The 13,514-nt window shown below is 44.9% G+C and overlaps 2 protein-coding genes across 2 annotated transcripts; one reads left to right on the top strand and one right to left on the bottom strand.

Moving 5' to 3' along the window:
- Nucleotides 1–1,137: 1,137 nt before the first annotated feature.
- LOC115770347 (histidine-rich glycoprotein) lies at nucleotides 1,138–1,877 on the top strand. The gene is made up of 3 exons (XM_030715585.1): nucleotides 1,138–1,143; nucleotides 1,206–1,391; nucleotides 1,566–1,877. Exons 1-3 carry the CDS (start codon nucleotides 1,138–1,140, stop codon nucleotides 1,875–1,877), a joined length of 504 nt encoding a protein of 167 aa, XP_030571445.1.
- A 7,402-nt stretch (nucleotides 1,878–9,279) lies between these two features.
- LOC115770455 (dendritic arbor reduction protein 1) lies at nucleotides 9,280–12,950 on the bottom strand. The gene is made up of 2 exons (XM_030715733.1): nucleotides 12,912–12,950; nucleotides 9,280–12,741 (listed from the first exon to the last, which is right to left on the bottom strand). The coding sequence occupies exons 1-2, from the start codon at nucleotides 12,915–12,917 to the stop codon at nucleotides 10,294–10,296; spliced, it is 2,454 nt and encodes an 817-aa protein (XP_030571593.1). The 5' UTR covers nucleotides 12,918–12,950; the 3' UTR covers nucleotides 9,280–10,293.
- Between the last annotated feature and the right edge of the window lie 564 nt (nucleotides 12,951–13,514).

The following is a 13,514-nucleotide window of genomic DNA, read 5'->3' as shown; positions in this document are numbered from 1 at the left end:
AAAAACAGTTTAAATATTAAGTTATTATATGAAAATCTTTTCTGTTTTGCAAGATGTTATGACCTTGTCGTATAAACCAAGTTTTCCCCATCACCGGACTACCATATTAAAAAACTATGGGGGAAAACATGTTTTAAAAATTTTGGAAACTTAAGAAATTATCACCACAGTCACCAATCACGGGCCCATTGTCCTATATTCATTCGTTCTGGGTTGGAATACTAATATACCATACCGGTAAAAAGCCAGTGTATTTAGAGTTCGGCCTGCCGAAGATAGCCGTTCTTTCTTGTTCATATCTAAACTTATTTATGTTTCTTTTGTTTGCAGCACTCACTATACAGTTGGCAGTGCGTGAATTTTTGGTAAGTCACGAATGATAACACCCACTACCTGTTAGTATTATTTTTAGCAGTATTGTGCCAATATAAATAAACTGATGTTGGCAAGCCGTGAACACGTTGGCGAATTCCGCACGTAGTCGCTATGAATTTTGTATGCCCATTGCAAATTGTGTGAATTGATTTTTGTTTTTTGGCCATTATAAAAATGTTGTATGTTGGTCAGCGGCTAACGCTTTCACCGGCCAAAGATTGCCAAATGGGTTGCAAAATGCATTGCAAGTGCAAGTGGAAATTAAATTAATGTGGGTGGGCAATGGCCTTGCCAGCAGTTGCCCAAAATGGTGTAACCCCAAGCCTGGTGAGGCCTATTGGGCCATCAAATTATGACATGACCGGACGAGTGCCAGTGCGACTTAACTATCTGGAAATGGTTTATTGACTATATGGCGCTCTTTACATAATGAGCTGGGCTATGTGTGTGCCTTTGAATTGTGACGACAAAGTTCATTAGGAATTCCAGGCACGCCGCCCACTTGGCTGGCCCGGCACACATCACTTTCATTGCTTGGCTATTTTGATAACGTTGAATGGCTTGGGCGAGTCACCAGCCCGCCGTCCCAGCTGCCAGGCTGCACGTGATATTGGCCAACGGTGGCAAAGACAGTTGCTATAAAATGCGTGGGCTCCAATGGATTAGAGCACAGTTCATCGACAACCGCAGAGCAAACAAGTCTCAGGCGCACCGTCAACCTTTACTTTTGGATAAAATCAAATTAAGTGTGAAATCTCCGTAATGAAGGTGGGTCCGAGGCAAACAACTCGAGTATGCCAGGTTCTTGTAACTATTGAAGTTTTCCTTAGTTCTTTATCTGCACTTTGGCCTTGCTGGGCGTGGCTCAGGCGGGTTTGCTTTCGCATCTGGAGCACGATCATCATCACGAGGAACTGCCGCACCTTGTGGACTCCGAGGTGCATCACTCGAACGGCATTCACTTGGGCCACAGCTCCGCTATTGTGATCGATGGTGCCGATCACCATTTGGACGCAGTGCCGCATCCCGTTTACCATCATGACGGCTACTCTGCCCATTTGGATCACGATGTGCACGCTCACGACCATGTGCATCACGCTCATGTACATGCCCCAGCCAAGATTGTCAGCCATGAGCCCATTCATGAAGTGGAGCCAGTGCATCATGTGCACAAGGTGGTGCATGATGAGCCACACCACTTCCTGCACTATAGAAATCCTGTGGTCGATCATCACATCATTCACAACACCCACGCACACATCGATGAGCATGCTCATGCCCACGCTGACTTGCATCATTATGCCCACCACTCGGCTCCATTGGTGCATCATCATCATTCGGCTCCGCTGGTGCACCACCATCACACCCATGCCGCTGTGGTGCACAAGGCCGCCTTCCCAGCCCACTTGGACGTACACAGCCATGCCAATCTGCTGTCCTTTGCCAAGCATCATTTGCACGGCAAATACGGCAAAGTGAGAATCACCGAGACGCATTACTGAGAGATTTCCCAAACACCAATACACTACATCAGACACACACACACACGCATACACTTATCCAACTGCATGACGACGCTTTCATAGCTAATTTATTACGCACAACGTTTAGTTTGTAGTGCTCGAATAAACGGGTTGTTTTTTGAAAGATCTTTGTGTCCATTTCCCCGCCTCTGCCGCTCTGGCCCTCCCCCAAGCTCCCACTGCCATTCCTCGGCTCATCAAATCACTCACTGGCCACTCAACAAGGCAGCATAATAGATCAAGCTGCGCGAGCCAACGTAATTTACTTGCAATTTAAAGATAAACAGGCGCGATAATGTCTACAAAGCATAAACGTGAGTTGACGCCTACAATAGTAGGCAGCAGTCGAGGTTGGGGCACTGGCAGTGACGGGTGCAGGGGCATGGGCAGGGGCAGTGGCAGGAGAAGAGGCACAAGCGTTGCAGGTTCAGGCCATACATCATCGCACTATCGCCTTAACCGCAGAGAGTGAAGGTGTTGCAGTTGCTGCTGCTTCTGCTGCTGCTGCTGCTGCTGCCTCACGCCGAAGCGTTGCTTCGTGCAACGTGCAACGTGCCACTTGCAGCACAACAGCACAACTAAGCGAACTACTGAACAATTGCAAAGTGCCAAGCACGAAGCCAACGCGATGCAGTCGACCCTGACAAACGCAAATGCTGAGGCTTAGGGCGTCGCGTCGTGTCCAACTGCATGTCTAGGGGCAAAAGCGCATGCGCAACACGTGGCTGCCACAGCAGCAAAACTCACACTCCTTTTCCATTCTCCTGCCCGTGCGCGTTCCGGTTACTATTCCCATTCCCCCTGTCGCTTCGGGTTCAGCCAAGCGAACACCGCTCCGCCACTACAATTTTCTAGTCGTGCGGCGTCTAAGCGCGTGCCGCGCTCATTTTCATTTTCATTGGTCAACTACAATGGGAAGGGAAATTGGGATTAAGCCAAGACAGCTTCGATTTTGTCATAGCATCATGTAAAAGATAAATCCAAGTTTGGTTAGCAGCTGCTTAAATGCCCTATGTGAGAAACATTGTAAGCAAAGTGATTGAATGAAAATTGTCAAAGATGCATACAAACAGAAATACATACTGATCGGCAGCCGGTAGTACCCGGCGTTGCACAGGCAAAGTTGTTAACTTCGGTTTATTCATATCGCTTTTTCAGGAGAGTGAAGTAACCGGAACGTAAGAAGCACGCCCTTAACGACATTCTGAAAAGAAAGCTATAAGCTGAGCAGATAAAAAACAAACAACATAGTTACATACAACAGTTTTTCACTCCTTTTTCGACCATGAGGGTGAATCAAAACTGTTGAATTATGTATTCATAATATTTCTTAGGAAGAGAAGAGTAAATACCATAATATTCGTAAAGATCTTTGAATATGAGCTTGACGGTGATCATAACATAAACATATTCCATGTTATACATTTTCTAAGCTAGGATAAATTATACATTACACACATACATTATTTTGTACTCCCACTAGCCCACTATCAAACCAAAATGTAAAGTCGCAGTAACCCATTCTAGTGTATGTGTATAAATATTAGTAACAAATGGCCAACAAATTCGCAAATCGCGAACTCTGCTCTTTGTCAACACATCGCATTGGCCCATTGTAGAAACAACAACTTCGTTGCTTGTGGCAACATTGTTAATGTTGCTAACGCCAGCAAAGTCGTGCCGCTCAAATCTAAACCAAACGCATCACGATTTTTGCTTTTTCAGCTGGTGCGTTATAAGTTTTTGTTGCCTTGTCGTGCGTTGTTGTGTTCGAATGGGGCAGGCAATGAGCGTCAAATGTGCCGCACGTTGCAATGAGTTTTTGTGGCAACAACAACAACAACAACAACAACAACAACAGCAAAGGCAGCTGATGATCAGCTCGGCTCAACACCTGCCAAAAATCGCATATACAATAAATCACAACAAAACGTTAAGCTTTTTGTAGATTATTTTTAGTTTTATATTGGCTTCGCTGTGCTGAGAAGAAGCTGTCAAAAAACGCTGATGCGTAAAACACCCGCAACCGCCTGTCGCCGCTGCGCTACGATTAAAGTCAGCGTAGTGTGGAAACGCTAATGGCCAAGGCACACAAAAGTTCGGGTCTCCGCGTGATGCTGATGCCGATGCCGATGGCACTTGCTCCGAGCTGTGGCTGGAGCTGGCGGCTCGAGTTGGGGTTGGAGTCGGGTAGTCAGACAATGCCACAGTTTATATTGCGACCGGCTGTGCTGTTGGATCAGCCTGGTCATTAGCAGCAGTGCAGCTGCAACTGACGCCGAGCCAGTGTAACTACAGTAGCTATTCAACGGGGTAGGCAGGCAGGCAGGCGGCAGGCAGCAGCAGCTCACAATTGCAGGCCCGGGACTGCCGACTGCTGACTGCTGACTACTGACTGCCGTCGTCTGCTTGGCAGCGTAATTGTGTTAAAAATTACTCAGGCATCTTAATCACTTTGGTAAATATTTTGCAGCGGCAGCAGCAGCAGCAGCAGTGAACGAGGTTAATGCGCTACAGCTGCAACAAGCGTCGCCAAGACTCATAATGTTTCCAGCAACATCAGCAACAGCAACAGCTCGCTCCTTACACACTTCAATCGTCTGTGTGGGTGTGCGTGTTGTTTCTCCGGGTTCTGTAAGCGAAACATGCAAAAGTCCAAGACACTCTCGGGCAAGTTTTCATTCATGAAATTGGCCATATTGATGGCGGGCGACGGCAGCGTGCGGGACGCCAGTTGATTGCATGTTCGAGCTCAGTTCATTTTCAACAGCATCAAGGATCAAATGCATTAAATACGCGACGTTACCAGCATCGGATGTTGCTACAAAAAAAGCAAAGTTGTTGTTACTTCTTTATCGGGCGTGCTCATCTCTGTGAGGCAGCCGGTTAAGTTGCAGGTTCGGGTCCTCAACAAAGGCGGGTGGTGCACCTGCGGCAAACTGCTTTGCAATTATTACGTTTTGCTAATCTTGTTGTTGCTGTTGTATTTCTGCGCTGTTGTTGTTGTCTCGGCCCCAAAGGCGATGCGAGTTATGCTAAATAAAGCCGCTGAAGTCCCTTCGGATAGCCGTGGCCTGATGATGCTGCTGCCAGCTTCTGTTGAACTGTGTGAGTGCTACACTTTCTCTGCTGTTGCGCTCTGCACTCGCATCGGGGCATCATAATTTAGCTGCAATCATCATTATCGTTGTCCGTGTTCCGTGGTACGAGATTCTTGTGCAAAACGCCCGCACGTAGCCATTTTGGCATATTTTTTCTTACAGGCAACAGGGCAGCAACAAATTGCAATTGGAGCGAAACCAACAGCAACATCAACAGCAACAGCAGCAGCGGCAGCAGCAGCAAGCGGCAACAACTGTCAGGCAGTCAGTCATTCAGTCAACCTGAAAGTCTGAAAGTCAAGCAGTCAGTGAGTCTATCATTCAGTCAGTCACAGTGCGCAAAGTTGCCAGCAATTTGCTCAAATAAAAACGTAAAAACGAAATGCAGTCAGGAAGCTGCTGATGTTGCTGTGGCTGTTGCTGCTGCTGCTGTGGCTGCGCATGCGTCTTTGGCAGCATATAATTGTCTTGGGCGAGCGAAGATGCTCCGAGATCTGTTGCGTTGATGCAAGAGGCACAGCTGTGCTGCCTGCCACTTCCACTGCCACTGCCATTGCTTTTGCTGCTACTGCTGCTGTCCATGTCCGGCGGCAATTGTAATTACCGCAGTTGCGCCTCCCGTCGTCCGTCTTGGCCAACGCCTTCGCCATCGCCCATCGCCCATCGCCTGGACAAATGCGCAGTAGCCTGGCATTTCAGTTACGCCTGCAGTTTGTTATTACGCGCATTATTTCTGCAACCCTTTTACCCGTACACCCGTTCACCCTCCCCCCTTCTCGTCGCAGCCCCTCCATAATCTTCACTGATTGCATTCAAGCAAACACCGGCGGCCAAAGGCATTTGCATTATTTTCACATTCCACAAACTTCAGCTGCATAATTTTATTTATTTTTATTATTTTTTCTCATTATTTATTTTAGGAGTTGCGGGTTCAAAATCTTTGAAAAGTATCCTAGATTCAATTGTTTTTCTTTTTTTTTCTGGAGAAAACTAATTTTTGTATGGTACAATAGTTATTCGTAATTTAGTTGAATTCGTGTAAATTTTACGAGATGGCATGCATAATTAAATTAATGAATATATTTTTAAAGAGGGGTTCCATTCTTATAAGTAAGTATTTTATTGATTCCTAGTTAGTGGTAATAGTAAAGTATTTGCTTTTGTTTGGGCTGCTAAGGATTGTCGATATAGACCAAAAGTAAAGGTCTGTAAATTAACCTAATCTAGCTAAGCACAAGTTTACATAGCACCATAAAAATAATATGGAAAATCGCACCTTAAAAGAGAAACTAACTTTAAAGATCGGTTGACCGAGCCTGATAGACGCTATACAGAACTGTGCCCAGAAACTCTGAAAATCTGTCTTATTTATTAAAACTTTGCATAGCGTCTGCAAATGATATAGAAATAGCATGGAAGTAATTCGATTTTGTTCTCAACTAATATCACAATGTTGTTGTTCACTGATTTTTCTTTTTAAGTACTCTTGCATTGCTTAAAATAAACTAAATTGTCTTATAATTATTATTATGACTTTGATTAGATTTATTATGTATTATTAGATTTAAAGTTTGTTGCGTAAATCTTTGATTTGCATTCTTATGTCTAAAAGGCAAATGTAAGCTAAAAGTTGAAAAAGTCTTTTAATTTATTTATCAATTAATTATTGCTTTAATTTACATACTATTTTTTTTTGTAATTTGTTAAAATTCGAAAAGCGCTATAAAAATATGTCTGGAAGCGATTCGAGTAAAATTTAGTTTGATAAATTTTCGTTTTGGGCTACTTTTTTACATTTAAAATTTTTTATTTTTTTTGCAGAAATTGATTTATCATTTTTTTTTTTTGTATTTTCACTTTTAGTAAAGAGATTTAGATAAAAAATACTTGACTTTTTGGTTTTTATGCTTATAAAGCAGCATTTAATGCTTAACTCTTAAACTTCTCAGAAGCATTAAGTTGAAAAATGTTTAGGCTTATAGACTATGTATATTCATTTAAAATATGGTACGTATGCTTGGTAAATAGTTATCTATTTAATTAGTATTAGTCAAAAAGTTGATTTCTTGCAAAAAATCGCATAATTTACAATGCTTGATATATTATTGTATATCATGTATGTACAATATCAATAACTCATTCGAGATTAATGCGTATCAAAAATTGGGTTTTTAAGGCACTTCCGTGTGACGGAAATATACTAAATTTACATATATCTATATATAATATCTGTCTGCAACATTTTAAACACTTTGTGTATATTTATGGCCTGGCATTTGCGAAACTATGTTAGGAGCTGGAAATACCCAGCTTAGTGCCACCTTTTTCGAGCAGTAAATCTTTGGCTAACAATCATTTGGACTGGCTCCAAAGCGCAGTGCCAAAGAATTATGTTGATGAAAACAATAAAGTTGGGGAGCAGAATGAACCGAACCGAACCAAACCAAACTGAGCTGAACTGAACCAAGCACACACACAAACTTCAAACTCAATTTTCGCGCTACAATTACAAATGATGGCGATAAATTTCGCGCTGCCCAAAAAGACAAAGGAGCTGCTTTAACGGCTAGCTGGTTGCCTGGATGGTTGGATGCCAGACGGAAGTGATAATAAACGCACGACACGCGCGCTTGTTTAGAGATTTATGCGTACAAAAATCCAGGCCGAGCTGCAAATAATGTCAACGGCGGCGGCATCCAAAATGATGCACGGCCAACAGAATGGGGCGCGTACGCAATGGATTATGCAATGCGGCATCAACCATGTGCAGCAGTACGTACAGCTGCTAATACAGTGGCCTCTGGTTCGAATCTCTGGCTAACCATAAGTCACAACTGCACCCCCCGCATAACCCTCCCGCCTTGCCACTGCGGTGTGCAGAGTGCAACGTGCAACATGACTAGAGCTAGGCTACTTAGTCACCGCCAGTGATTTATGAGCCGTTGCAATTGCTGCATCGCCGAGTCCCGCAATGTCTTTCAATTATGCCGCTTTAAAGTTGCCACTAAAAAGTTTTGCATTGTTTAATTGCTAACGAGCGGGCGGGCGGACGGAGGGGCAGAGGGGCAGAGGGAGTGCTTGGTGCTGGTAGCTGCCACAATTAACCCAAAAGTTAAACTGTGCCATGTCTGCAGTTCGTGTTTGTTTTGCGCCGCGACGCGACGCGACTCGTCTGCGCCCCTGCACTTATTAAGAAATTAATTTAGTCATTGGAAAACAAGGTCAAACATTAGCCGCAAACTGCATTGCAGCAGTTGCTGGTGGACCCACACCCAATCCCAATCCCAGATCCACCCGCCCACGCCAGCGTACGGGTATTCGTGTTGCTTGGCCATTAAACCTAAAGAAATTTCCATGTTGCCAAAGGGACGAGAAAAGTGAGCCAGAGGCATGTCACCCCCGCAAGTGGCAAAGCGTGGGAAAACTTGCCAAAATGCCTTGTGAAAGGGGTTGGCCATTTGGGGCCTTCGTCTGCTGCGTGCCAGACTGCAATTTCGTGACCAACTGAGGCTTTGCCATTTGCCATGTAAGCGCTTTCAATTGCCTAAAAGCTTGTAAGCCAGTTTCCGGCAAAAGGATTTTGGTGACCCGCAACGAAACCCAAATGCAAATATTTGCAGCTCTACGATACCAGGACAAGGCGGGAACTCAAAGAGAAATGACAATATGTCTTTGGGATCTGTCAACTATTAGGGAAATCTCAGACCATGGTGACCCAGACTTGTTTGAAAGTTTTAATAATGTTGATCCAATGATTTACGTTGTGTTTGAGGCTCCACCTCTTCTGCAAGGTGCTATAAATAAATGTAAAATAATGATCTGCCATAAAAAGAAAATAAATAAAGATTTATGTGTATTGTTTTTTTGTCTGTATTTGAAGTATTTTTTTTTTTTTTGCTTGTTTTCATGTTTGTTTTATTTTTCAAAAACATTTGAACTTTTGAAACTAATCATAACGAACTATAATAACATAAATTAATAATTTATTTAAACGGATAATTAAAATTAATAATCAATATTTCATACGCTCAGAAAAATGGTAATAAATAACAAAAACATTAACTTGAAACAATTATAAATTTTTTTAGTAATATTGGCAAACAGAAAATTGCCGTAATTTAAATATTTTTTGCATTGCTTCAATTAATCCAAACTGGCATCGAAATTGTTTCTTTGAAATTAAATTTGAACTAAAAAAGAGAAAGTTTTTATTTCATTTTATGAAAAAAAAAGAAATATATATTAAAAATGAATGCAAAAAATGATACATTTTTATAAAAAGAGATTTTTGTTAAACAAAAAAAGAAGGAATAATTAGTTAATTTAGCTTCACAATCGCTTCACGTACGAAATCGAAATGTTTTTGTTTTTGTGCCCTAGGGAGAATTCTTTGTCTTTTTCTGTGTGTAAAATTGTAAAATTATAATTTAATTAATACAAATTGTTGTCTTTTAAGCGCTAGAACGTTAAAAACTAAATGCGCAATGCTGCAGAGTTTAATAAACTAAAATAAGTTAGCGTAAATTAATGTTAATTTTAAATTATAGTATAATTAACTCTACTGTTTGTTTATGGTTTGTCCGCTTTGCTTTCAATTACTAAATACATACGTTAAATATAGCAAAATATAGCCTAGATGCTTGCATGCCTAACTTAATAATTTCAATGTTGTTCAAAAATGCCCAGAGGCCGATCTTTGACCTCTACCTAACTAATTAACGAACTAACTAACAAACTAATCTCTAGCTGACCACATACATGCGCGTGCATACACGTATACATGTATAAAAGTTTTCAATATGACGGAATTATAAACTAAATTGTGGAACATGGAATTGCTAGCTGTATCTGAACGTTGTCTACAACAGTACGTTGTCCAAAAATACAATACTACGAATACCAACTAAGCCTGTCTCCCTCCATTGGGGGTGGTTCGGCTCTCGTTGCCCTACAACTAATTAAAACGCTAATACGTTGGGTGGTGGTCTGAGTTAACTCCGTGTGTATTTGTCTCAGTGTGTGTGTGTGTGCGTGCTGGTTGCTTGAGTACAAATTAAAATAGATTTTTTTAAGTTAAAATTATACGTAAATATGTGTATAAACCTAAGCCTTTAACAGTAGGTAGTATTTAGGTTCTCAGTCTTCGCAGAGAGATTTCCAGAGTTGCGCGTAGCTAAACTACAACTGATCTATGGACTCAACGGGCACTAAGCTGGGGGCTTACCCAGAGCCCAACTCTAGTGGCGCTTCTAAAAGGTCATGAACTGTCTGGCCGCGGCCGCGTAGAGGTACCGTTAAGCGCTCTCCGTCTTTACCACAATCGGCATGGGTCCGCCCATGCCGAGCGGCGATTTTTGCAGCAGTTCCTCCTGCTGCAGCAGCATTGGCAGATTCATGTTCATCTTCATGTCTAGCAGCGGCATTGGTGACTTTGGCTCCTCGCCACCTCGACCGCCACCACCGCCGCCACCACCTCCACCGCCACCTGCACCACCAGCCCCACGCGATTCGTAGCGTGTGTGGGTGCGCATGTGGCGGGTGATCATGTCGCGACGGCAAGCAGCATACGGACATTGAGGGCACTTGTACGGCTTCTCCCCGGTATGGGTGCGCTGGTGCGTGGACAAGTGGTCGGAGCGCGAGAAGACCTGACCGCACACCTTGCAGGTGTACGGCTTGACTCCAGTATGCAGGCGCATGTGCCGGGTGAGCATATCGGAGCGGGCAAACGAGCGATGGCATACGTCGCAGGAATAGGCTTTGGTTATGTCGTTGGCGGGATTGCGCGACTTGTGGCGTGATGCCATGTGCTTGGCCAGCCGATCGTGCAGCGAGAACATTTGCCCACATGTCGGGCACACATAGGCCACATCCGAGCCGGGTGGCATTTCCTCCACCACCGGCGACACGTCCAGATTATAGCGCCAGGCCACCGTCTCCTTTGTGGTGGGTGAAGCCACATCACCCTTGATCACCGGCACGCCCACTGTTGTGGTGGGCACATGTGAGTGCAGCGGATGCATGGGCATCTCCATTTTGATCATGGCTGCTGCTGCAGCAGCTGCCGCTGCGTGCGCCGCTGCTGCCGTCATGGCATACGGAGACATAGCAGCCGGCGGGGCCAGGGTCGAGGTGGGCGTGCTGCTGGTCATCGAGGTGCTCGAGTGCGTGCTGGATGCCGGCGATAATGCATTCATGCTCTCGAGACTGCTGGCGGCACTCATTGATGCGGTCGGCGGTGGCATCATGGCCGCAGCACTGGCATGCACCGGCGGCGACCCCGACTTATACTTTTTCGGCTCGCCGAGCATATCACTGCGCATGCAGAGATCCAACGGACGTTCCTGCGGTGGCGGCATTGGCTTCTCGCCGGCCGACGACGCCGAGGAAGTCTTTTTCTTGGCTGGCTTTGGACTGACGCGCGTGGGCTGGGCCGTGGTCACAGAGGAGTCACTGCGCGGTGGTGAGGGCAGCGAGGGCGGCGGCGATGCATTCATCAGAACGGCGGGCATCAATTGTTGCTGCTGGCTGCCATTGATGCAGTTGCTTGGTGTCTTGCCCTGGCTGGTGGGCGAGGTCTCCGTCTCGGAGGCAATGGAGGAGGGCGTGTGCTGCAACGGCGAGGGATAGAGATCATGGCGCCGCCGAAACACCTCGTTCAAATACTTGGTATGCAGATAGTAGCCAAACAACGGCGAGGGTATGGGAAAGTAGCGATCATACGGGCTTGGCATGTGCTCAGTCTTGATGTCCACATGAAGCGGATTCTCCTTGGCAGCTGTGGCACTATCTGGCGCTGGCTTGGAGGCGGGCGTCGCAGCCACCTGCAGCGGACTCATGCTTATTCGCGGACTATCCTGATCGTCCTGGTCCGAGTGCGAGAGCTCCTCCGCTGAGAGATCCGCCTCGGCCTCGATCTGTTCCTCATCGCTGGCTGCTGTCAGTGCGTCACGCTGTTCCCTTTTAATGTATTTAGCCTCGTGTTGCTGCTTGGCATCTTGCGCTGCTTCGCCGTTGTCTTCTTCTTCGCCATCTCCTTCCATTTCCTCCATATCTCCCTCATCCATGTCCATTGGCTCCGTTTTGCAGGCGACGCCATTATTATTATTGTTGTTGGTGTTATTGTTATTATTATTGTTGTTGTTGTTGTTGTTGTTATTATTATTAGTATTATTATTGTTGTTGTTGTTGTGGTGCAGTTTGTCAAGCACGGCTGAAAGACGCTTGCGCTTGCGCTGTTTCCATGGCATGATGTTGTTGTTGGCCACAAACGGCTGATTGTTGTTGTGCTGCTCGACGCTGGCAACTGCGGCAGCAACCGCTGCCGAGGCAGCCGCCGCCGCCTGCTGATGCAGACTGAGTGCCAGCGGCAAGTGCTGGTGAGGCATTGGATGCCGATACTGAAGTTGAGCATAGGGCGCATAGTGAGAGGCAGCGGCTGCTGCTGCCGCCGCCGCTGCTGCCGGTGGCTGCTGTGCGGGCGCATAGTGCTGGTTGGGGTGATGATACTGCGCCGGATGGTGGTGCTGATGCGAGTGTGGATGATGATGATGATAATGGTGGGGATTGTGCGAGCCGGCGGCGTGATGATGATGCCCCATGGGGTCGGTGCCTTCTGCCATCGTCATTAGGTCAACTTTTTGTGGCGTGGGCGTCGTGCTAGCAACCTTCTGGCGATTCTTGAGTAGCCTAACCTTGCGCGGCCAGGGATTCTTGCGGGCGACCTGACGCGAGCGATTTGGCTGCAAAAAAAATTAGGGGGAGAAATACATTAATTTTCATCCAAGTAATTATGCTTGCATATGGTATTTGTTCAAGTATAATCTATAAGGTTCTTAAATGCGTTTGCATTTCCATTTTTCTGTATTTATTTTTATATTTTGCACTCGTACTGTAACAATTGCTCGCATACCGGCATATTCTCGACCAGTTTTCCAGTAATTTTAACCAATTTATCTTTATTCCTTGGAAGCTGCCAAGTTTCACACGTTCAGTTAACTGATCTTTTGTATAATCATTTATTTCAGCTGGCACGGGAATCGTATATGTTTTGTGCTCGGTAAAAGATTTCTGCACCAAAGTCAAATTCAAAACTGCGTAGAACTTGCGTCGACAGCTTTAAAAAGTACTCCTGCTATCTCGCTCTACGTTGCGGTAAGTCAAAGCTGTCAAAGTGGCAATAGGCAATTGCTGTCTTTTTCGGCAAAATGCATTTTCAACAATCTGGCAGCACTACATTCTGAATGCTTCAGCCGTATTTTAAAAGAAAAGTTAGAGGCAAAAAAGCTTATACCGGATTTTACGTAAAGCTATTATTTTATTGTTTAAAAATATGCTGATGAGTTTTTTATTTTTATTAACCTGGATCTCAATTGTTGCGAGCTACGCTATTTTTTAAAGCTTATCGTTTTTGGGTATTGTTTTTTTTTTGTAAGTTGGCAGCATTGTGGTCGATGCTAAGCTTATTGACTAGCTGGCAACGCCGGCGCTACTGCAACGTGCAGCTTGCAGCTCG

Source organism: Drosophila novamexicana, unplaced genomic scaffold (genome assembly GCF_003285875.2).
Source record: "Drosophila novamexicana strain 15010-1031.04,08,12 unplaced genomic scaffold, DnovRS2.1 tig00004555-arrow-pilon, whole genome shotgun sequence".
Taxonomy (NCBI): domain Eukaryota; kingdom Metazoa; phylum Arthropoda; class Insecta; order Diptera; family Drosophilidae; genus Drosophila; species Drosophila novamexicana.
Note: the sequence above shows the minus strand (reverse complement) of the source record. Positions and strands in the feature narration are given on the sequence as shown.

What these genes read in the sequence shown, in the direction of transcription:
- LOC115770347 (XM_030715585.1), top strand. An exon ending in CCGATCACCATTTGGACGCA is followed by an intron (nt 1,392 to 1,565) that starts GTGCCGCATCCC and finishes GTGCATGATGAG; the next exon opens with CCACACCACTTCCTGCACTA.